Source organism: Dermacentor variabilis, chromosome 4, assembly GCF_050947875.1.
Source record: "Dermacentor variabilis isolate Ectoservices chromosome 4, ASM5094787v1, whole genome shotgun sequence".
NCBI classification, from domain to species: Eukaryota; Metazoa; Arthropoda; class Arachnida; order Ixodida; family Ixodidae; genus Dermacentor; species Dermacentor variabilis.
The window spans coordinates 39,113,391-39,138,416 of NC_134571.1; the positions used below are offsets into that span (position 1 = coordinate 39,113,391).

Below are 25,026 nucleotides of genomic sequence, written 5' to 3' on the forward strand. Positions count from 1 at the left end.
GGCATTTAAAGGGGACAAAGTTGACATGATCTACACATTTGTGTAATATACCAACGATTTGTCAGTAGAAAATTTTCAATAAAACGTTGTAAGCTTTACCATTCCCTCGTAAGCTTTAAACTAATATGTCAAATTTGGTTACTAGAGATTATCTAGCAGATGCAGTTTACAGCATGATTTTAGTTCACAATTACAGATTAGTAAAATTTGTGCTTCATGTTTTTAAACCTTCCTATCTTTGGAATTTTTTTCAAAAGGATTTGAGGGATCATTAAAAATTTTACTTCCCGTCGTCTGTATATTTCAGCCTTATCTCTTAAATGAAACAAATTTGATTCAAATCGGTTCAGTGGTTGTTTAACCACTATTTTGCAAGTATTTGAAGAGGGAAATTGAAGTTGGTTCCCGAGCTAAAGCTTCCTCTTAAGACCGAAGTCTAAAAGAAATGTGTAGATGACTTTGCCTAAAGTTAGAAAAAGCGTGTGCATATGCAAAAAGAAAAACAGTGTACATACAAAAACAAAAGCAGAACACCAAAACATCTGCCACGCTATGTAGGGCCAGCATCACGTTAAAGCATACTTCTTAATGTAAGTCGATTATTGTCCATCAGCCTGTAACGCGGGAAAGTTACTGGGAATTATTGAGAACTTTGCCAAAAATGCGCAAAAAAAAAGAAAGAAATGTGAAACGGAGAAGGAACAACGCTGCGTTCTGATTTAGTTTTTGTATTCTCCTAGAAGGCGCTGGTGGACTTCTTGCAACAGTCCAGTAGCTTACGTGATGGTGATGATCACGTGATACACTGCTAATGTTATACTAGGGATGTTCGAATATCTACATTGCATAGTCAAAGCGAACGCAATCATTCGAGAAAAACGACCTTTGATTATCGGATCCGACATCAAATATTTTCCTACTTCTTAGCAAAAGGACTTCTAAAGGCTCTGTGGAGTCAATTTTCGTATTTAGTCAAAACAAAAAGAAGCCTTATTTGCATAATTTAATACGTACGGTAACGCCGTTCACTGCAGGACGTCCCGCAATGTGTGAAGTTTGTAAATGAGAAGCAATCAAAAGGTCGAAAGGTGATCGTATTTGTTGCACAATGAAAGCGGATCTTATAATAAAGGAAGAGAAAAAGAGAACATGTTATTTGATGTGCGAAGAGTGTTGCGTTGGTTGAATAAGCTAAGTGTGGTGCCACGGTACCGCACCTCGTTTGAAATGGCTACAAGCACAGTGACACTGGCTAAATAAATTGCTTTGCCTGAATCGAGACAACAGATCCACACGCCGTCTAAAGGCTAGGCGTCCTTATTGAATGGCTGGAAACTGATGAACAGAAGTTATCTACTCCAAACGTTCGCTCACAAACTGTTGCCTCTACGCAAGAACCACGACTCTCTAGCAGCAGTACATTTTGGGTCAGTGGCAGCCTATATCGATCTTTATCCGTGGAGATTCGAACACATGTTTTCGTCAGTTTCGAACAGTAATTTCTCGTGTCACGTACGCGTAGAATAGCATATACCAACTGATTCGTATTCAATATCTCGAATATTTGCACATAGTTAACAAAACACTTCTGGCACCGTGGGCGATATGTCTCGTCCTTGTTACTTTGTGGATGCATGTTTTTGTACTGTTACAATCTTTAAGTCAAAAAAGCACCATCGCGCCCAGAAAGAAGTTTAAATGAAAAAAAAAATGGGCCATATGAGCTGGCGTCCTCAAATCCTAAGTACTTGATCACGTGACCTCAGTCACGTGACCACCGCCACACACACATGTTCGTTCATGCAGCAAAAAAAAAAAGAAAACTGGAAAAACAACAAGCTGTGCATATAATAAAAAAGCGTTAAAACAACGCAATAGCTTTGCTACTCGGGAATTTAGGCGCTAAGGTGTCACGTGGTGCCATCGCATGATATGCACGTACTGCTTGCATAAAGTTTTCTGCTGCGCCAGTGGGTGGCACTTGTTGTGCACGATCATGTTGCATTCCTTGCAGCGGCATCCGTAACCCAGCCAGATCTGGAACAGAGCAACAGTAACCGAGACTGGAGGCACTGCGTCACATTCAAGTTCTCAACGGCAGCTCTCGCGATTAACAGCGCATTTTTGTATACTGAAAAAAGAAATACATGTACATGCTCAACAAGGTGACGTTTTTAAAGATCACATTTTCATATTTTGGCAGGTAATCGACAGTTTTCAAAATTTTATTTTATTTATCAGTATAGCACGCGTTTCATCTAGACACAGTGAATGCTTTGGATGACAAGGCTCAGGACACAATCTGCCTGACGCTTATGCCCTGTCACCCGAATACATTGCTGGCTTCAGACCTAACGAAAAAATAACCATAACGTTCAAACACATGTGACTCTTGCAGTAGGTAGTGGTAGGAAAGAGAACTGCTTTACTTGCATCAGGGGCCTTTTCTCAGCGTGCAGTTCTTACCCGGTTGTCACAGTACTTGCAGACAACGATCTTCTTGAGGGCGACGTCCTCGAACACATGGGTCAAGTTTTTCGAGGCTTGAGTCTTCATGGTGGATGACCTGCGCAGAGCAAACAAGATTGCTTTAGTGAAGCTCGCAGTGCAGCATATTAACGGTCATTTTTTATTCAAATTAATATGAAACCCGTGTGAAACTAATGAAAAATCGCTCATTCGATTTGAAAGAAATTTGCAGCATTTGAGAGAGCAAGTTAAATTCCAATGAGCGTAGGAAGCACAACTGTGATTTCGTGCCTCAAGTTAAAAAGAATTGCCGAAGATTGGTAAGCTTTAGAGAAGTTACAAAATATACAAATTCGTAACTCTGCTCTGAAAATAGGTATTGCAGTTGTGTAAATGGCGTGTGTTAGAGCACCTAAAGCGAATGCATTCAATATACGATTTCGCTATATGAGATGTAAGACAGGCCGAAGAAAGGTTGAAATTATCGCCTTTGAGAGCACGTTCGGAAGGTTAATAAGAATTATCGGGACCGTCATCTTGCTGTTGATTGTCAGGAGTTCGGCTTCGCGCTTTTGCTCAAGGAATACGTGATTTCGGCGAGCATAATGGCGAAGTTTTTAAGAGGAATAATAGGAGCAGATACCATCAGAAGGAATGGCGAAACGTGTGTAAGCGCGGGGTCTGTTGATTTGATTAGATAAAGAGAAGACCTTATCAAAGGGACCTGCGTGACGTCCCTAGCAGAAGCTAGAGGTGTACGTGTATACGCACTTCCAGGCAATAAACCATGCTGTCAATATTTTCCTTGTCCCTGTGTGCCTGGGCTAAAATGCTTTCCGAGTACGCTTACCAACACACGACTGTGTCTTTATCAAAGGGGCAGTTACGCGATTGTAAACTGAGTATCGCAATTGGCAACTCTCAAAATTTTCAAGTTTGCGGCAACTTTTGTCGCAGTCGAGGGCAGGAAGTCATCGGATTTCTTTTCTTTTTAAATGCAACAAATTTCATCTAAATTGCTCCAGAGGTTGACAAATACGAAAGTTCCTGCTGCTTACAAATAATTCAACGGGCAGGCTTCTATTTTGGAACTAAACAACAACTTCCTCTTAAAACTAACATCGTGCAGTGCGAGAAAGATATATAAATAAAAATTTATTAGTGGTTCGGTTTTTAAAAGGCCCTCAGTCCAAAGAGACCCATGGATCAATTTTCAGTGCTGAGTTAAAGGTTTTACGTAATTACTATTGTTAGAGTTTGCGTTCTGGCTCTTTGAGCCCTGCTTGGTCCGCTTACTTCTGCATACCTCAGAATTTTTTCGAAGATGTTGAAGACAGTGATTTAACCTTCAACATGGGGAAGTAGGAACGCAATGACGCCGGGATAGCGCGATACAGGGGAGTATACACACACGCTTACCAGCTGGATTCGAGTCCCATCAGGTCGTGCTCTTCCTCCACCTCCTGCTGGGGACCGCCCTTGAATTTGTACTCTCCTTTGAAGACGAAGTGAAGAGTAATGTCGCCGTAACACAGCCGCGGGTCAAATCCGTTGAGCGTGGAGTACTTGATAAGGTCCCTGTTGAGAATAGTGTTTTTTTTTAAATTTTGGATGTAGAAAGCACGGGAAGGTAGGCTTCGTTACGACAATGACAAAAACAACACCAACGCCAGTAGCAACAACCAAGTCGACGACGCAGTAACTACTGGAGCCCCTGCGGGATGACTAACTCTTCTACATATATATATACGCTATGAAGGCGAAAAAAGCGCGCATAATGTATGTACAACACGTTGTAAGATGCACCATGCAAAGGCATCTCGGTTGTGAAGGTCTCCACTGTGAAATGTTACCGATGAGAAATGTTTCCGATGAGAAATGTATATTACACCTCCGCTGAACTCGCTATAAAAGGAACTTTTATGTAGTTCATAAGTGCTGTTAAGGGGTATGTGCACCGATTTCTTTTTTTTTTATTTTAACGTTAAAATATTCGAGCATCTTAGGCACATCTTTCCACAACAACTTTCCACGAAACCTTGTCATAGTAGTCCACCGTACACGTTTCATCGCAATGAAATAGCAAAACACGAGGACAAAGTTATGTTGTTTCTTAAATGTGATCAATTTTCTTCAGCAAGCACTTTGGTTTTTCAGCTATGTGTAAACGCATGCGTGCGATCAAGAGCTCTCCTTATCTGTTAGAATGCCTCGGAGATAATTTTAAGTATCATCATCGTATTACCGTAAGACGTGGCGGAGTGCTTGCTTCAGCAACATGCTTCATAGCCAAGCAAATAATCTGACAAGATTTAAAAGTAGTCATCGCAAAGCTAGTTGATAAAAGCTTAGACAATCCAAGCACAGTAGCATGAAATGAGACAGCGCTGAGGAAGAAATGCTGAGCAGACACTATTCACAACTAGCCTTATTGTAAAGCACAACCAAACAAGCATACACATAAAAACACATCTATATTTACGTCATATCCGCTCACTCCTAACTCGCTCATCAAGCAACACGACTGCAAATTAATCCTAGAAAGAAAAAAAAAGAAAAAGTTTCCCCAACGAACAGTACAAAAAGACACTGCGCATCGCATTGTCTGCAACTGACACACGGTATCGTGAGCATAAGATGTACTAGCCAGGAACAGAAATAAGATTACATTATAATAATTAGCGCATTTCAGATGGAGCAGCCTCCGCAGGAAATATTAAATACGTGTGGATGCGTCACGAGAAGCTCGCAAGAACAGATATTTTTTATACCGAAACTGAAAGTAAAAGCTCCGTCGTTGACGCTCGCTGGAAGGGACACGTGATCCTGACTTTTCGGAACTAAAATGCATCGATGTAAACTCCTCAGTAGGACCTCGAAGTGCCTTATCATAGCTAGCGCGGCTGCTAGGCATGAGCGCTACGATTGACTGGGGCCTGCTGCTGCCAGCGGCGGGCTAAAAAGTCCAGAAGGAAACGCGTGCTGGGACTTACGTCATATCTGCTCGCCACTAAGTGCACGCGTCCTCTGTTTAGACACTGCTTGAAGACTGTAAATAACAAAATTTGACTACCACCAGTCCTGCTGCAGCTCTGCCAAGACAGCTTCAATAATACACTATAGGTGGGCGATCACCAAAATTTTCTAAGTTCGAATAAAATGCGAATTGTCATTATCGAATGTAGAATCGAATATAGAATAGTAAAATGCAGTCACATACAGTTAAAGTAGGAATATTTGTTTCGGTTTAATTAGGTTACACGTCTCACACGTTTGTACTAACTAGTGCAGAAAATACGGCGAACTACATGAGACAAAAGGTCAGTTTTACACTCAGCACCTCTAGCTGTCACCTCTAGTGCTGGAGCCTTTGTCAGGCAAGAATATTGCCTTTTGCTGCAGCACCTGAGACAGCTGTATGTCTCAAACAACAAATAAATGAAATGAAATGAAAAAAAAAAATATGCACGAATGTCTTGTCAACACGTATACAGTTTGGTAGCAATGAAGCTTTCTATGATTTAATGCCAGGTGTACGACTAGCTTTCCAAAAACATCAAATAAATGGTTCCCGGAAAAAAGATTAGAAGTTATAAAAAAGAAAAAAAAAATGCTGCCGAAAGACTTCTGTGCGCAAACACATGTAAATGGGCCAGTTGAAAGGAAAACATCACTGGTTGTAGCGCAAAGGATAAAAGTGCGACATAACTAGACACACAGAAACGCGAACGAGAGACTATAAACAAGGTTCACGGTTGTCAAGTAGGCTTCCGCCGCGAAGCCAAAATAAAAGCGTTCATTTCCCGTTCTGTATCTGCACTTCTTCGAAAACTTGTCTCGTTTTCTTTTACTTCTGATCATTCGTGATATTTTGCTTAGCAGACAGATAGCAGTAGGAAGATTGACATTTGGTTGTTGTGAAATGTTTGGTTAGTTTCGAGTATTCGCAAATACCGAATAGTTCCTTTTCGAATGAAAATACGAATGATCGGTGTGTAATATTATATTCGTATTGAAAACTTTGAATATTCGCCCTCCCCTGGCATATACTCATCTGGCGCTCTGTTCCGTTGTTCTCTTTTGCGTACTGTGTATAGTTTCTTGGCACCTTAAAAATAGGCATAATGAGTCATCTATAAGCACTTTAGCCAAAATGAAACTTCATTGCAGTTGAGTAGAACTTGTTGCTGGGCGAGTTGGTTGGGATCTGAAGAATACATTGTTGCGCCAAAAAAGGAAAATAAAGACTTGAGAAGGAAGAGTACGAAAAGACAGATTGAGCGCTGATAAGCGCTCAAGTCTTTATTTTCCTTTTTTGGCGCAACAATGTATTCTTCAGTTCATTGCAGTTGTTCTTTAATGACATACAATCAGTTTTTGTAGCTTTTTGGCAATTATAGGTGTGAGGTAATCGACTTTTGTGCGCATGTACGCTTACGCATGATTTTGCCGAACTGCTGCCGACAATATAATTATAGTTGTGAGTATTGCCCGTCCCTTTTTATTCGCAAGACGTCATCTGAGTATGAGACAGTGAAGAGAAGCAAAAATGACGGTCGGCCATCGCCCTCCTAAAGGCAACGCGCTTGTTGAGACATGGACGAACACTAAATGACGCGAACACGGGGGCAACTCAAACACAAGCACAACACGAACAGCTGCAACCCTGAACTCGAGTTGCGGTTCAGTGCACGTGTTTGCGTGACTTAAGGCTAAACCCCATTAGCGCGATTTTGTGCGCGACAGCGACGAGCGACGGGTTCGCGCGACGGATCAGGCCGTCGCTTGAACAGATCGCTCGGTCTTGTCGCGCGATCGCTCGGTTTTGCAAATCTAGAATTCGTCGCTCGTCGCCCGGAAGTGCTATGAGCGACTAGCCAATAGCGCAAAGCCGGAACTGGATGTACATAACTCCAGTACTTCCGATTGTCGCACGGAACGAGCAAACGATTGAATTTTTATAGGTGCAAGGATAAGAACCTACTGCAAGACTTTCAGAAATATTTTATGCTGCTTTTTACAGTACAATACATCAACTTAAGTTTCGGCGCCTATATTGCTGCCCTCATATCGGCAACACTGGGGAGACGTCGCTCGAAGTCATCGCTCGCATGGGGTGCAACTTGTAGGCGACGAGCGAACGCGACAGCCATCTCCATCGCGTCGCCTGTCGCTGTCGCGTGCAAGATCGCTTGCATGGGGTTTATACTTTAGTGTTCGTCCCTGTCAAACGCGCTGCCTTCAGAGCAATGATGGCAAGAGCAATGGGACTGGCGACGTGTGTGTTCGCTCACTTCGGCAGTTGTTGGAATTCGGGGCAGAGCAGCTTGATCACAGGACCAAAGAATCCCTGCGTGGTCTTCTGACATTCGTCCAGGACATACGTGAGCGGGATACTGTTCTGAAAAAAGTTGGCGCACGCATATATCAGGCACTTCATCATCATCATCATCATCATCATCATCATCATCATCATCATCATCATCATCATCATCATCATCATCATCATCATCATCATCATCATCATCATCGTCGTCGTCGTCGTCGTCGTCGTCGTCGTCGTCGTCGTAATCATCACAGTCATCCTCATCATCACTATCACCACCATCACAACCAACGTCTCGGTCACCAGCCAATATTTTTTGTCCACTGCAGGACGAAGGCCTCTCCTTGCGATCTCCAGTTACCCCAGTCCTGTGGCAACCGATTTTAACTTGCACCTGCATGTTTCCCAATTTCATCACCCCACCTAATTTTCTGCCGTCCTCGACTGCGCTTCCCTCCCGTTGGCGCCCATTCTGTAAGCCTAATGGCCCACCGGTCGTTTGCACTACGCATTACATGGCCTCCCCACCTCCATATTTTTTTCTTTTAATTTCAACTAGGATATCGGCCATTGCCGTTTGCTCTCTGATCCACACCACTCTTTTCCTGTCTCCTAACGTTACGCAAAGCATATTCTATGCATAAAGCCGTATGCCGGAGTGTGGCGAGACACGTACTGCATTCGCAAGTTAAAGAATCATGCTGGCTGTCGAGGTCCACTCGGCAACAGTGAAAGAAGTATTTTCAATATCGATGAATATAGCCGCAATGTACTTACATAAGCCAACATGGTGTCAGAAGGTCTCTTCTTCATACCATGCAGGCTGATGATCTGACCTTTGCTGAATATGCCGACATTGATGAACTTCAAGTTGTTCTTTATTTCCATCGTGAATTTTTCCAGGAAGACGGGGTCCTTGCGGAGAACAAAACTGTCAATTTTGAGCATTCCTTTGAAAGCACGTGTCCAAAGGAAACAAGCGATATGCATGTAGCAGTATTATTCAGCAGTTGTACACGGACTGCCTACGTAGAGCTGTAAACTATTTCGCGCATATGCCATGGCAACACGCTGTTTTCTTCTTCTAAAAGAGTCATCTTATGATAGTCTTTTTCTGTGTCCACAAACTATATTTTGCCAATGTTGGCGGCTAAGTGTCACTAAGCTAAAGTTAGAAGCTTTGCTTGTAGAGGAAGTGAATATGGAGACGAATTCACAAAGCCCTCAGTTCATAAATGCTGTTTTCCCATTAGCCGGAGGTCTTACGCTATAATGTGCTACATCATGAGTGGTTGACATCAACTATTACGAATAGTTCTTAAGTAATAACTTTTTTAATGAATACGAGCCTTCATCTTTCCTGTATGTAGTTGAGGCTGTGCTCCATGGACTGGTGAACGATGTGCAAACGTTTTGTAAAATGTTTTTTTAAAAAGTGTTCCAAGTTTCCTTTGTAGTTCTGAACGCGAGGAAGATTGTTGCGGATAAAGTTTTTTTCACTTTGGTTAAAGGTAACAAGAAACCTGGGGCCGTATTTTGTGACGTCCTTTCTAATTCGCAAATATTTTGGTCCTACTTCATCCGGTTGTACGAAACCGCGGCAACACTATCGCTGAGATATGCCTCTCGGTGGGACGCCACCTCCTTACTGGCACAGGAGTACATGGTGGAGAGTTCGTCAATGCCGCGTTGAAGAATTGTACCAGCGAGGCTTCCACCGAGGGGCTCCACCGCCTCAATCACTGATGTTTAAAGAAAGCGTTTGCCCCTTTCTCTCTCATTGGGACCTATGATAAAAACTTAACGGAATCAGACGAAAGAAATTCTTACCAAATACAGCTATTGCCCCCCCCCCCTTTCATTTTGTCATATGATTTTTAATTTGTTGGTGTAATTCAAAGGCCTGAAGGCATCCCAGATGGGGGTGGTATGATTAACAAATACAGTAACAAAGGGCACATTTATTGTATAATATTACCTAATAATTCATGAAAACAAGCAATATATTGCATGAAAGGGATTATTCCGGGAAGGCGATACCAGTCCTTCGAAGCCCGTGAGATGTATGATTACTTGCAAGGCCTTTGTGTAACGTGTGTTGATAACCACATTATTACTATTATCGTTACGCGAAGAATAGAGGGTGGGAAAATTTGATCATAGTGGATAAATGGGATAATAGCCATTTTATGGCGACAGAAAGCTCTCCATCTGAGACAGCACGTCAGGAGTACCACATTTTTTTTTCTTTTTCTTCTTTTTTGTGACATCGTCATCACTGGGTTCTAACAGAAGCTTCGTAGCTTTCGCCACTTGCAGTATACCGCTCACCCTTGTCGACAGAACAAACTGAGTGCGCTCAATGGGCTGGTTCCTAGATTTCGCTCGCGTCTGAATGTCCTCGCTGTCGCCAATTTTCTTCGTCTTTTGGCCACCTGCAACGGCGGGGGGTGGGGGGGGGGAGGGGAATGTTAGACCGAGACCCACGGAGAGAGTTATGGGCAGAAACGTAGAAAACGTCCCCTTAACTCTCCGTGGCCCAACGATTCTAGCAGGAATCGCTGCTTTACAAGAAATGTTTGACACGGAGTAAACCAAACTGAAAAACAAATGTCAGAAATATCAGAGTGTCACAGTTTGCAATTACGCATTTTGTCGACTTCGAACGTCGTTCTCCCTGATAATTCGTGAATGCGCATGTGTCGCATGATTCTGCTATAGTTGGGCATGTATGCCATACCGTTGCAGCCTCTCGGTATTTCGTAAAACTTGTACCTTAATAATTTACGGCAACACCTCACATTGTTATGATTGAGAAGTTCAAAGAGTCATACGCTAGTTACAATACGTTTAGTTGTTGGCAGTCTGTGAGATAAGCCTTTAGTACGCCAAAAACTACACTCGGAATAATTGCTCCATTTTTGCCTGTCTTTTGCCATTCAATTGCACGAATAACAAAATTTTCGTTTCAGTTTTAACGTTGGGACCAGGAATGGGTAACGGATCTCGTATGGAACGCGATCCATATGTTTGATAGTCTCGTGTGATCATATGCGATCACAGGTTCACTCTGATAAACATCTACAATCTTGAGGTAGATAGCGGGAACGAAAAAGACCAAAAAATTAGACACAAATGGTCTTCGTACCTAATATTTTTTTTTCAGTCGTCTGTTCTCTATTCATCATATCTACTGTGAAAAGTTACCGACGCTCGACAAATTTGGGTTTAATACTGCTTTACTCCGTCGCATGCGTTTCGAAATGTCTACTTAGTCCCGTGAAAGACACGGGATGGTTGGCAGGGACGAAAGCCAAGAATGGTGCAAGGAAGCATTAAGCTAATACCATAATAAAAGGGATTATCTTACGCCATCGCTAATAAAATACACGTGAAACACTGGACTAACTTTGCCGACTATGGACACACTAACATTGCATGTAGTTTACAATATTGCGATATAACTGTGTGTATTAATTGCAGCATCAATGAGTAGGCACCATTTGGTGCTTATATATTAAAATTTACAGCTTATTTTTAATTTCGTTAGACTAAAAAGTATTCGCCTGACAGTCACTAAAATTGGGTATTTCATTTCAATAGCAGCAAAATTTAAAGTCAAATCGCTCTCCCTAATAAGAATTTCTTGTGTCTTTTGCAAATGTGAACTTGAAGAGAAATATCAGAGTTGAAACAAGGCTTAGGTTGCCTTGAAAAAAAAAGAGAGAAAAAAAAATGATCGGACCGAGCAGAGTAGCCAGTGTTGTCTTCGTGGTGACGAAGGTGCTCTTGGTTTTGGTTTCCTCTGTCGCGGTTGCTCCCGGGGCTGGCCCTGTTTGATCACCAGTCTAGAAAAAAACAACAACAACAACAACAACAACAAAAAACCCAAGTGAAGCAGAAGTGGTTTCGTAGTTTATTTTAAGGCTAGCAAAAGACCTTGACGCTTTTCACACACGAAAGAATGTCTGTGAACTGTGCCCAAGTCGTGGTTTCAGCGACTACGTTACCCATTTCATTACTAAGCATTGAAACAAGCGCGGAGTGTTTTTAAATTAAAACTCGAAACGCCTTACTGTGCTTCCTTATCATAGCGAGAGGTGCCGTTGCGCAGCGAGACAAAAAGAAGGCAGGTTAGATGAGTAGTGGGTGTCTTGTCTTGTCTTGTTACTTTGTTTCTAACATGTCCGCCTATTTTTTGTTACGAAGCAGCGCATCTAAGGGCCCTGCGTTCCACCAATATACCCCGTCGGCGCCCTGTTATCCCTCTGTCTGCAAAAGTTATCAATAAGTACCCGTGGATCCGCATATAATTTTTCTTCGGAATTTCATTGGCCATCGTTGAATTGTTCCTATACTCAACTATTATTCGGGTATCCGAATGCACTAAAAGATGCGGTATGGCAATTACACAATTAGGTTAAGCGCAATCGCAATTCAAGAAATTGTAGGGGGCTCTGTTAGTCTTGCACGCGGATATTGATTAGGCTGACCCTATGCCGTCACGTTCGAACGACCTCTGTGTTAAAGGGCAACCTGGTGTCAACACTGATGTATAAGCATACGCAGAAGAGAGGTTCTGGAAAGACATGTTATGCTTCAGTTTAGGGTCGAAACCGTACAGCGTCAGACTGCGACAGAGAAAATAAACTTTAACTGAGTAACGGAAGGAGGCGCCAAGAAAGCACAATCACAAGAGACAAGCGCGTGCAGACACCTTCGTAGTGATAGCCGTGTTCTGCACATGCGCTCTTTGTTTCATGTGTACCCGGCATATTTAGTGGCCCATGCCAGTGAATAAACAGTGTGAGTTCAGTCTTGCTCTTCGCACACTTCCTTGTGATCGCGTGCTACTTTCCGTTACAAGTATGCTAAAGACACTAGGACAAAAAAAAAAAAAAATTCGCCTAACTGTGTCTGTGCGCTTATGTTCAGGTATTCCCCCTTTTCTTGGTGTTGTTTCAAGGCATGGCATGACCATCTTCATTTGTGTTGACTGCAGGAGATCAGCTGTGCTTAGAGGCTCCTAATTTACGAGCTATTGGCAAGATTCCCCCCCCCCCCCCCCCCCCTATGTGTGCTTGTAGCTTCCCGCAAAAAAAAGAACCAATAACAAAAGAAACAAAAAAGAAGTTTGCACCTATCACTTAACGTCGCACCTTAGTCACGCATCCTTCTTCCTTTTCGGGACATGGGAATCTGGTTCTTGACCACATCCACGTTACGGCTTCACGAAGTGTTCGAATTGGCTTTTCTCTTACCACGCAAGCGTAAACACTCCCGGAAGCATCAATTACCGGCGACTTGAAGCTTAGAACACTGTAGAAAGCTGCATTACGTCTACTCGGTTATTACGTCATCATGCGCAGCCGATAGCACAGAGAAATTTGGAAACTGCTCCCGTGCTAGACTGCAGTCGGATCTTGCATCGAATACTTGTACTTCAGTATTGATCATTGATATGCTGGTAAAGAAAGTTAAAATTATGGTGTTTTTACGTGCCAAAACCACGATCTGATAATGAGGGACGCCGTAGCGAGGGACTTCGGAAATTCGGACCCCCTGGGTTTCGTTAACTTGCCTTTAAATCTAAGCATAGGGGTGTTACCGCATTTAGTCCTCATCGAAATGCATCCGCTGTGGCTAGGATTCGATCTCGCAACCTCGTTCTTAGCAGCCCAAACCCATAACCACTAAACAACCACGGCGGGTGATAAAGAAAATGATCTTCGTAGGTGATTTTCTGATAGGTCACTGGGAACTAATACTAAAGTGTTAATGCAATCTGTCGTACCCGGTAGCGCACGACATTGAGCAACACTGAACAGGGATACAAAAGAAGACTCTTGGGCAGAATTTGTAGGCTGTCAGGCATGGTGTTTTTTTTTTTCATCACCTGGTTAGCATGCCAGTCGTCTATACTTTGCTCTCTCTTTTGGCGGCGCTTATTTGTACTTGGCTGACTGGCTCGTTGGGGCTTACGGTTATCGGACAAAGATAAAATGAACACCTTTTGAAATTGATTTGCGAACATACCTTGTGAGCTTGGGGCTGCTGTTCCAGTGCGGCTTGCTTGTGCCATTTGAATTCCGACTTTCTTTCCACTTTCATCGTGACCCTGCGTTCGTAAAGTGAACGTTATGTTACATTATTATTATTATTATTATTATTATTATTATTATTATTATTATTATTATTATTATTATTATTATTATTATTATTATTATTATTATTATTATTATTATTATTATTACAATACTAATGATGATCATGGTATAGGAGAACTTTCTGCTTGGATAACAGATTTCTTGTGTAACCGCTCGCAATTTGTGGTTTACAAAAAAAAGAAACGCTTTCTAACACAGTCACAGTAACATTCGGAGTCCCTCAAGGGTCATGTTCTCGGACTATTGCTTTTCTTAAAAATTAAAATTAAATTATGGGGCTTTACGTGCCAAAACCACTCTCTGATTATGAGGCACGCCGTAGTGGAGGACTCCGGAAATTTTGAACAGCTGGGTTTCTTTCACGTGCACCTAAATCTAAGCACACGGGTGTTTTCGCATTGCTTTTCTTACTCTACATTAACGATATCACAGCTAACATCAATTGCAATGTAAAACTATTCGCGGACGACTGCATCATATACAGAGAAATTAATCATTACAACTATCATATTAAATTAAATGATTCTCCAGCTGACATAGCTAATTGATGCTCTAAATGACAAATGGAAATAAACAAACAAAAGTTCGCGATAATGACTGTAACCAGGAAAACGGTATCATCAATCTTTACGTACGCAATTAACGACACTCCCCTTAATGAAGTTGAAGAACACACATATCTAGGCGTTACATTAACTTCTGAGCTCAAATGGGACAAGGATATCAGTGATATAATCTCAAAGGCGTTGCGCAAACTATATTTCTTAGAAAGAAGCCTGGCACTAGCAACCAAGTCAACGAAGCTGCTAGCCTACACATAATTTGTAAGGCCTGTTATCGAATACGCTAGCACAGACTGGTTTCTGCATACACTGACTAACATAACCAAACTAGAATCAATCAAAGGAAAGCTGTGAGGTTCATCCATAACAAATATAAACGCACAGACTCGCCAACAAACTTTTTAACCCAGTCCGGTTTGCGAACGCTATCGACAAGAGCGAAACACGCTCGCTTAAAATTCTTGTTTCAACTAATAAAAAATTACTATAGGATAGATACCGCCGAATACATTTCATTTTGCGACGCTCGACCTACACGTAATAAGCATGCGCACACATTGACAGAATACGTGTGTAAAAATGACACGCTGAAGTATTCTTTCTTCCCGCTAGCAATAGCAGAATGGAACCAACTTGATGCTACTAACACAAACATTGAATCGTTATCTGAATTTATCTTACAAATAGAAAAATAAACTGTGTGTGTATAAGAGTACCTATGCATGCAGGGACACCGGCATAGATTGCTTTATTCGTTAGGAAATTTTAATAAACCTTCTCATTTACGACAGCTTATTCGTTTGCCATAATGGTTCTCAAACGCTCGAAGTTTAATTTTAGTTACTTCTGTTTTATTACTTGCCCCTAGTGATACATGTGCTGTCGTCATTCTCCTTGGCCATTTCTTACAATGCTTCTTGTATTTTTTTATTCACCTTTCTTTTTTTACTATTCAGCTTGATCTTAACATGGTATTACTTGCATAGTATGTATAACTTGCACTGCTTATGTCGTTTTTTTTTCTATGACCTATACTTTGTTTTCCTTGCACTGTACAGATGAATCATTGTACTGCCCAACTGCCACGATATCGAAGGAGAGCAGCAGTATTGAATAAATAAATAAATAATAAATAAATAAATAAATAAATAAATAAATAAATAAATAAATAAATAAATACCAAATCGCGAGAAAACGCGCATGCCTCTATTTATTTCTTACTTTTCACCGTGTTTGGCCAAGAGTTTGTAGGCTTGCTTAATGTCAGTGACATCCGTGCCTTTGATCGACACCACGAGATCTCCCTAAAAGAAAGATGGAAGGGGCATTTCAGAAAACTATTTCACCCTTGTAAAGCTATCTCTCATAAAGGTTATCAGATATTACTTGAGAGTTGCCAGGATCATAGGCATATAAAAATCGAGGGCGTATCAAGCACGAGCGCCGATAAGTAAGCTTTGCTCAGAGCCACATGTTAAAGTTAAGTTAACAACAACAACAACAACAACAACAACAACAACAACAACAACAACAACAACAACAACAACAACAACAACAACAACAACAACAACAACAACAACAACAACAACAACAACAACAACAACAACAACAACAACAACAACAGGAGCCGCATAAGCAATCTACAACAACCGAGTACATCTAAAAACGCGACAGCGTTCCCGTCGACCCGCCAAGGGGTGGAAGACAATGGGCTACGGCGCAGCGACTACGCGCCGCGCATCGGACGCGGTGAGCGCCGAGCAACGCAGCGTTCGGCGCGACAACGAAATGTGCGCCTGAGCAAGCGACGCACGCCTTAGAAACAGCTCGTTTCTAAAGCAACGCCGCGTTCACTAGAGGCGCTTTTGTACTGCTTTGAAGCATCGAACTCGTGGCTCAGTGGTAACGTCTCCGTCTCACACTCCGGAGACCCTGGTTCGATTCCCACCCAGCCCATCTTGGAAGTTGCTTTTTATTTATGAAGTGCCTGCCGTGATTTATCGCTCACGGCCAACGCCGCGGACGCCGACACCGACGCCGACGACACCGGCTTTTCTGCGACACGAGCTCCTTAACGCTATCGCGTTAAAATACTGCTACATTGTTACCTCGACAAGTCCACCAGCTGCAAAGGGAGAGTTCGGCGCTATGGTGTCCACGACGACACACTCCCGAAACCTTCCTTCTATTAATTTCTGTCAAAGGAAGAAACAAAACACGTGTTTGTTACGTGTGCTTGATTTACTCCAATTAATTTTATTCGCGTTGTTTACTTATTTCATTTCAATCATGACAGTCTGAAGTAGGAAGACATTACTCCTACTAAGTCTCGCAGCGGTCGCTGTTCCCCTGAGCTTACCTCCTTAAGTTCGACTCCAGTGGCGTGGCCTCTTTCCTTGTTTATCTCGAGTTCGATGGGTATCCAAGACGTGCCGACAATGTTGTCCACGTTGATCCATTGCGAGTCCTCTGGGTACGAAATCAGCTGATTTTCAAGAGCAGGCACGTGGTTCATCTTTTATTTCAGTGAAGAAACCGAGGGTGGCGAGAAAAAAAAAAGCATTGTTAACCGCCGCTTGATTAGCCTCGTAACCATAATAATTCCACAAAGAGAGAAAAATTGCCCAAATGTAAAGCACTGAAATAAAACATTTTTTCCCTATCCTTCATAGAGCTATAATACTGCTGGTGTGAGCACAATTTCGCAAACAGCAGGGAGTGCAAAGGAGTACTGACAGAAAAAAAAGTCTTGTTTTTGGATAGCGTGTTGATTGGATAGCGGTGGACCAAGTAATTGCACTATGGAGCCCCTAATACTCGAAAACACAACGAATAATTACGTTACCTTCTATAACACATGTTCAAAACGCGCACTAAGTACCAGGTGCTGCCATATTTCGCTTAAAGTGTTTGAAAAAAAAAAGATTGCGCTCTTACCGCTGCACTATTCTTGCTAAAATTTTGCAGACATATGGCATCTTGGAGTCCAAGTCGTTCAGTGTAACACTTGCCCCAGTGAACTGTCTGGTTTTTTTTTAAAGTGCAAATTTGCCTTCGCTTACGGGGATGCGAGCTGTTGCCGCGTACGGCGCAAGCGTAAACTTGTGTCGCCGCCTGCCGGCAGCTACAGAAAGCAGCCGGTCAAGGGGGGTTGCCACGTGTTGCCCGCTCCTGGGCGACACGCGAGATAAACCGGACAGGCGAACGGAGACGCCGCCTTTCATGTTCCCGCTCTGACGCTCGCCGCGATGTCATGAGGTGTTGACGGCGTTATTTATGCAGTTCATTTTTTAATTGATCAGAACAACCTAAGAGCGTACTGAGCAAGTTGCAAGAACATTTAACGCGCTACAAAGCCCACAATGAAAAAAAAAATCATAAAGAAATTAAAATCCACGACAAAATAACGACGCACCGGCGCGATACGCCGTGATTGGCGCGAAATTAAAAAAAAAAAGATCTTCATTTTCTGTTTTAATAATCAACATATTATTGCGAAATTACCGAAAAGAAAGTTTTGGAACAACATCTTTTACACTGATTTAGTGTTTCTTTTTAGTGTCTTTTAAACGGGTGTTTCCAAATGATAAACGAGAAGCGTGTAATCAGCTTGTGTAAACAAGTACGAATGATTGTGATCGCTTAGTTTCTTTTTCAAACAAACGCGAGTGAATTGACTATTTCTTTTTTCATTTTTTCACATAATAATTTTCCGTTAAGAAAGGTCCTCCTCACCAATGGAGACCATGCAGTACAGCTGGAAGGATCCCTCGCAGAGTACGAGCCTCGAGCACTCGACCACGGTGACCTCGAGCTTGCCGCTGTGACTGACCTTTTCCTGGAGCGGCGGCGCGATACGCAAGTCCGGCAGCAAGATGAACGGCTTGATGCGTATTTTGTAGCTCGGGATCGTGTGCTTGTTGCGCAGCGTTCGTTTGATCTGTGGAATCCGCAGTGGCAAAGGAAGAAGACTGTCATTCGCAATCTATTAGGGTGCACAACGCGAAGCTACACAACACAACACAACACAACAGAACGCTACTCTAGGCTACACTAAACTACACTACACAACACTAGGCTAGACTACACTACGTTACACTACACAACGCAACGCAATGTAACACTACACTACACTACTCAACGCAGCACAACACAACACGACACAGCACAACACAACACAACACAACACAACAGAAGGCTAAACTAGACTGCACTAAACTACACTGTGCTACACTACACAATACTACACTAAAGTGCAATACGCTACACTACACAACGCAACGCAATGTAACACTACACTACTCTACACACGCAAACTTGCGCTAGTACTGTTAACGAGGACAGGCGCCCTCGAATGGCGATCTTGCGACGTAACGATTAGCGAAGGCAGTCGGCCAATGGCTAACACAGCATTTACGAGTGAAAACTTCGTGAACTCGGCCCGTTTCTTACGAATGAGTTTGTGAACACGCACCGTTGAGGTGATGATGTTAGCGATTTGTGGGAAGCTCTGGCCCTGGAGTGAGGATTCCACAGAGATCACGATTTTTGGTTCCTGTCGGAGAGTCAGAATTAGAGTTGTAGGTCGACGCCATTTCCCGATGTTAATGCTAGAGCATCGCAGAAGCACGGTAATGATGATGCGGCATAGAACCACAGAATAATAGAAGGCGGGATGTGATGGCAGCCTACAGTAAAGAAATCAGCGACGAACCACAATATGCGAGTTGGTACCCCCCTCCTTAACATCTCCCGTGCACTTCTTAAGCATGCATCGCCTGAAGGCGATTATGTTGTTCGAGTATCCCGCATTATCCTTAAAAGAGTTGCGTTTAGATTGACATTAAAGCACTACACTTTGATTTCTAGACGCGTTTTCTTTACATTTCGAGCCATTACCATTATAACATTACCTCGTCTGTAAAACAAAAAATTTAACCGTTTCCTTTTTTGTAACGAATAAACTTGATTTGATTTGACCATAAATTCGATATAACCAAATTCGTAAACTTCTGCAGCTGTTTGCGCATTATCTCTGACAGCGGGAACAGAGTAAATGAAAAGTCCTTAAGGTGTACGTTACATCGGAAATATTTTCACGTTGCGGTCAGACGAGTGAACATTTTTGGATGATCTTTCGACTGAGAACGCCTCGCGTTGCGCGGAACAATTCACCTCGTAAAAGGCGAACGACCAGTGCGTGTAGGGCTTCCTGGAGAACTGCAGGCGGCTCTTGGCCGAGAAGTGGTTCACCTTGACCGACAGCGAAGCCACGCCACCGATGATGAGCTCGGCGTCCACGGCGAGGGTCACGCCGCCGGCGTAGTCCAGGCTGATGAAGATGTCCACTTCCTGCGAACGAAACGAAAGGGGTTTTTCGCTGAAGACGACGACTATTATCGCGTTGGCGTTACGTAACGCTGGCTGTCGGGAGAAGCTGTGGCAAAAAAAAAAAAAAATACCATACGACAATGATTGTAAAGGTAAAGATGCGTCCGCACTAGCGAAAAAAAAAAACGAAACAAAAAAAACCGCGCGCAGCATGTACCGCGAAATAATACGCGCGACCCGAAAGCAGCTGAGCGGAAAGATTTTCCTGCTGCGGAGGAAATGGGTCTCGGAAGTATATTTTGCGGTGTGCCACTCGCCGTCAATCGGGGAGAGCAGTGGTTACCGGCCGATTCATTCACATAGCCAAACACCGCGAGGAACAATACCCGCCTCCGCCGGGATCACAGATGGAACAGCCGCCGGGATCACAGATGAAAGCGAATCGATTAGTTGCCGCGGCGGCAAAGATGCCCGCAAGCGCAACCATGCCAGTGCTGCCGCGTTCTGCCGATGCCGCACCCGTTTTTCCCCGCTAGCGTGGACGCACCTTAAGCGATAGCCGAACGCTTCCGCAAGGCTGTTCGCCTTATTAAAGAATGGTGCGCTTCAAGGCGCACATTTGCAGCGAATGCATTCAGTGGGCGTTTGTTGTTCCTATGCGTGTTAGAGGCGTCAACCAGCAAATATGAAGCAGTAGTATGGGTGGCTATACACGTAAGTCGATCCGTCATGTGTTGTCTCTAGTGGCTTTAGCGCCGGCATGGAAGGAGACTGCCATTTTCATCTCCCGCCACCGTGCCTCTCTCTATTTAAATATTTGAACTTTCGATGACGAACGCTCCTCGCAACGCAGTTGCGCGAGATCACGCGCGCTTTTTTTACAGTGTCTCCTCTTAATCGGTCGGGAAAGTCTGACGACCAGCGACCACCGACCACCCCGAAAACGGGCGAAATGACCAAATAAGGCTGCTCACGTTAACTCTGAAAGCTGGATTTGATCGACGATGATTGAATTACCGTCGGTGGTGGCTCTCACGTCGGAACACAATTAGGCCCTTACATAAATGCTTTTAAGGTAGGTGCGGTTTAGACCGGCGCGCAAGTACTGTACACAAAAAGATGACGATAGCTTACAGCATGTGATAATTATCAGTAACAAACCCGCTGGCTAACTTAGCTTCTTACCTCGAGCGTTTTCCAAGTGTCGTGGAGAATGACGTCGTCGACGGATATCTTCGTGAACGTAATGAAATCACTGTTGAGGTCAAACTCGCGTAGCTGCAGAAATAAAAGTTCCGGAATTCCAACTGTAAGTTAACTGTACCAAGGAGTATTGGTATGGCTCTGTTTCTGTTACCAAAAAGGAAAGAGCGATGTGCTTAGGATATGCCGTCTTATAACAAACGTGAAAAAAAAAAGAAGGAACGGTAATGAGAAAAGCTGAGACTGAACTACTAAGGAAAAAAAGGTGTTCAGCTCGTGCAAATTAAAATTTTTCGATTAGGGCTCCTGGTGCTTTTTATGCATTCGTTCCGCAACAAATTTTACAGTTTCTCAAAGAGCGAAAAAAGAGAGAAAGAGAAAAGCACTTGACGCCATAGCACTTCGTTAGGTCGGGTGACGGAGTGTGGTAATTTCAAAGTTGAGTAAAGAGCCTTGACTACAACAACGACAGTACCGTGACCAGTTCGCTTGTTTTCATGAGTTACACACAGTTGTCTCCACAGAATTTGTTTTTGAGGACCACATACATTTGCATAGTACTCTGAATTTGCCTTAAGCAGTTGATATATGCGCGTAGTATTTTTAAAGCGCAAGCTGAGAAAGCGTTGCATCCCACCCTGACTTTCTTGTATGCACGCTTGCGTATATACGCGTGTATAATGCGCCTGAAATTAAGTGTTGTACGTTGTATAGAACACTTCAACATGCGTATCTGTACTCGACGTATTTTTTCGTTGAATCGTCAATAAACGAAGAAGTGTTCAAGAAAAAGTGTGAATGTTTCCTAGCGCACTACGGCACCGTTATGCGAAACACAATTTGCTTTTTACACCTAAAAAGAGTAACGCAAGTTAAACGAAAAAGTTGTCGTACACAGCACACTAATACCACTGTCTGCTTTCAAGCATAACGCCACCTTCAGTCGAACTCGCCGCGCCTCTTTCCAGTTCCCGACAATCAGCATGTATGATAGAGATACACATAAAGCGATATAGATGGCGACGGAAACGCCAAGGCTGCAAATAATGCACTCATTTGCTATGACTTGCAGAGCCCTTCTGAATATGTTTCTTTATATACAGTAAGATTTTTTTTGTCCAGAAGTAACTCCAGCTAGATGAGGTTGAGTAAATAGAGCTCCATTCAGAGCATGTGAGCGACCGATAACCATTCGTTTGATTGGCGAACTCACTTGGATTCTCTCGAATATCTTTCCGGCCGCGCCACGCTGAGCTTCCTGGAGACCTTTGCTGATGGCGCTCAGGAGCAACCTGGCAAAGAAAAAAAAGAATCACGATGCATGTTAACCAGAGAGTCACATGCGCGTAATAAGAATTAGAAGCGCGTAATGAGGATTATTTGCGCTACGGGAAATTGCGTGCACACTGGGCTCGTTATTCTGGCTAGATGTAGTGGTATATATTTAGTGATAGATCTACGGCGTCGGTTGTTCGCCTTAAGAAGTTACGCAGCAAACAACTGCTTCTACTGAGTTAGTTTTTTTTAACGTGGTGACGTGCTTGCATGATGTCAACTGCACGCTCGAAAGTACATTTCATCCTGGCCTCGTCTCAAATTTGGGCCCAATGCACGGAAAGCGAGATTACTGCCGTAACCATAACCCGTCCGTAGGGCTCTAGGTAGCACAAATACGCAGGTTTGGTGAAAGCACGGAGTCTGGCATATCCTTTTTGAGTTTCTTTCCTGCCTGTTCAGATAAATATCGAAGCATGTACAAGGTAATATACCTAAAGTACACATAGTTTGCCGCCACCAGGAAAGCTATCTTTCCATTATGCAACGAAATTCGCTGCTGTATCAAGTATGGAAGGTTTCAAGATTTTACGTGCACATCTTAATTGCATGCTGGCGATGCTGGCTTTGTGGCGGCTTATTGGCTACGGTGCTGTGCTGCTTAACACGATGTCGCGGGTTCGAGCCCCGCACGCGGCGACCGCATTTCGATCGAGGAGCGAAAAGCAAGAACGCTCACGCACCCTGCATTTCGAGTGCACGTTAAGGAAGCCGAGGTGTTCAAAAATAATTCGGTGTTTCCCCACTACGGAGTGCCTCGCAACCAGATCGTGGGTTTTGCACGACAGGCCTCTCAATTTAAATAATTTTTTTTCACGCCGAGACAGAATCAGGTGGACGCGGTTTAAGTGCGCACTCTACTTATTGCTCGTTGCTTATTCGCCTAATCTAGCTAAAACGATAAAGCTAAAATCGGTGACTTTCAGTGGCGCTGGAAGTCACCGATGTAAGTGTGCACTCTACTTATTGCTCGTTGCTTATTCGCCTAATCTAGCTAAAACGATAAAGCTAAAATCGGTGACTTTCAGTGGCGCCGGAAGTGATGGTTATTTTATTGTGGAGACCATTTTTTTTCTTTTATGAGACCAAAGAAAATGTCTGACGCTGGGAACCCCCCTGGTCGCCTTACCTGCGCAAGAAGATGCTGTCCTTCCACTCCCGGAACAAGAACTGCGCCAAGAGGTTGGCGACGATGAGAAAGCCCCGCTGCTTGCTCCAGTTTCCGGGCTGCACCAGCCTCAGCAGCTTCTGCGCCGTGGAGAGTGACACGTTGGCAAGAATATACGCAACACGAAGATGTTGTGATTTTGAAATCTAATTTGTCGAGCTAGACAGTTCCAGGCCCTTTATTTTCTTTTTGCGAAATGAAGTGTCGGAACACGGGGCACACTGTTCATCCGAGTGTCTAGAATGCGACGCGGGAGCCAGTATGGGCAGTATTGCGCAATTCTATGTTTATACTAAGGGAAACAAACATGTACACGTATTTCAAGTTGCAAAAGGCAGCCTAGTGGTAACGAGTAAATAATGACGGACAAAGATGAGCTTTGGGCAACGTAGTTCAGTAACATCAGCTGGGTGCACATTGTGGCATGAGCTCGTAACGTAGACATTTAAGTAGAATATAACCTCCGCTGAGCAGTTTCTGTCAAAAGTATAGCGTTCTATAATGTGCTAAACTATCTGTTAATAGGAATTCATGGGCGAGCTCACCTGAGGCAAGTGAATCGGAAGGAACTTGGCAAACGGCTTGGTACGTGGCCTAGGTGGAAGCTTCACCAACGTGTAGAAGCCTAATGTCTCCAAGGCTATCATGAAGGCGGCACCGATGAAAAATCCTGCAAAAACGCTAGCGTAGATCAAGAATTGCATGGCGTGGACTTGCCGCTTGGCGCAAGAGAACGACAAAACGTCAGGCAGGTTCGGCGGTCTCGTGCTTCTTCTCTGGCCTCTTGATTTCTCCAGGCTCGTGTGCGCGTTCCCCACGCGTGTTTCTTTGTCATCCCTTGCATGCGGCGAATATCTCGCTCTATGCTTACTGTCGTTACGTCCCGTTTGCTGCTGTCCTTCGTGGTCATGCAGTGTTTTCGTTCCCTCACTCTCATGATTTGTTTGTTTCCCCTTGATGTGTAGAGCAACCAAGAGTCGTTCACTTTCCTTTGGAAGCTGAATGTTGATGGTCATTCGTTCACAAATAGCACATGCCCACTAGAGAGATTGGCGGCAGATAAGGAAACGAAATAACCTGTGTAAGGAAGAAGAAGTGCGCCTTGCAGAGCTCCGGCAGCCGGATCGCCGATGCTACTGAAGTGGGGCTCGGGCTAGACGCCTTTCCTGGTGTGACTGGCTAAGCCTACGCTGTTGCGTCTTCTTGTCCGCGTCCATCGTGCCGTCCACAGCCGTGTCGGACTTCTTTGCCATAATTTGTGAAGGTTTGCTGGGTCTCCTGTCATCCTGGAATAGCGCAGCCGGACTCTCCCTGCCATCATGACCACCGCAAGCGCCACGAACTTACCACCACCTGCTCCCCAGTCCTCCGTATGCCCCGGCACACTCCGTCAGCGGGACCCTCCCAACTTCAGCGGCACTGATGACCACGACGTTGATGACTGGCTCTCATCATACGAACGCG

At 43.7% G+C, this 25,026-nt stretch overlaps 1 protein-coding gene across 1 annotated transcript; it reads right to left on the reverse strand.

Moving 5' to 3' along the window:
* Positions 1–1,855: 1,855 nt before the first annotated feature.
* Positions 1,856–24,693, reverse strand: LOC142578974 (uncharacterized). Its single transcript, XM_075688728.1, has 18 exons — positions 24,108–24,693; positions 23,524–23,642; positions 22,273–22,351; positions 21,042–21,134; positions 19,701–19,877; positions 19,000–19,080; positions 18,261–18,465; positions 16,885–16,994; positions 16,634–16,720; positions 15,747–15,829; positions 13,832–13,913; positions 11,541–11,643; positions 10,127–10,230; positions 8,573–8,710; positions 7,764–7,870; positions 3,889–4,047; positions 2,467–2,566; positions 1,856–2,037 (listed from the first exon to the last, which is right to left on the reverse strand). The coding sequence occupies exons 1-18, from the start codon at positions 24,576–24,578 to the stop codon at positions 1,903–1,905; spliced, it is 2,433 nt and encodes an 810-aa protein (XP_075544843.1). The 5' UTR covers positions 24,579–24,693; the 3' UTR covers positions 1,856–1,902.
* Positions 24,694–25,026: the final 333 nt, after the last annotated feature.

Coding starts and splice junctions, on each gene's coding strand:
- LOC142578974 (XM_075688728.1), bottom strand. CDS start 24,578: ATGACCATCAACATTCAGCTTCCAAAGGAAAGTGAACGACTCTTGGTT. Junction 23,643..24,107: donor TTCCGATTCACTTGCCTCAG/GTGAGCTCGCCC, acceptor TCCACGGCGCAG/AAGCTGCTGAGGCTGGTGCA. Junction 7,871..8,572: donor CTGACACCATGTTGGCTTAT/GTAAGTACATTG, acceptor AACTTTTTTCAG/AACAGTATCCCGCTCACGTA.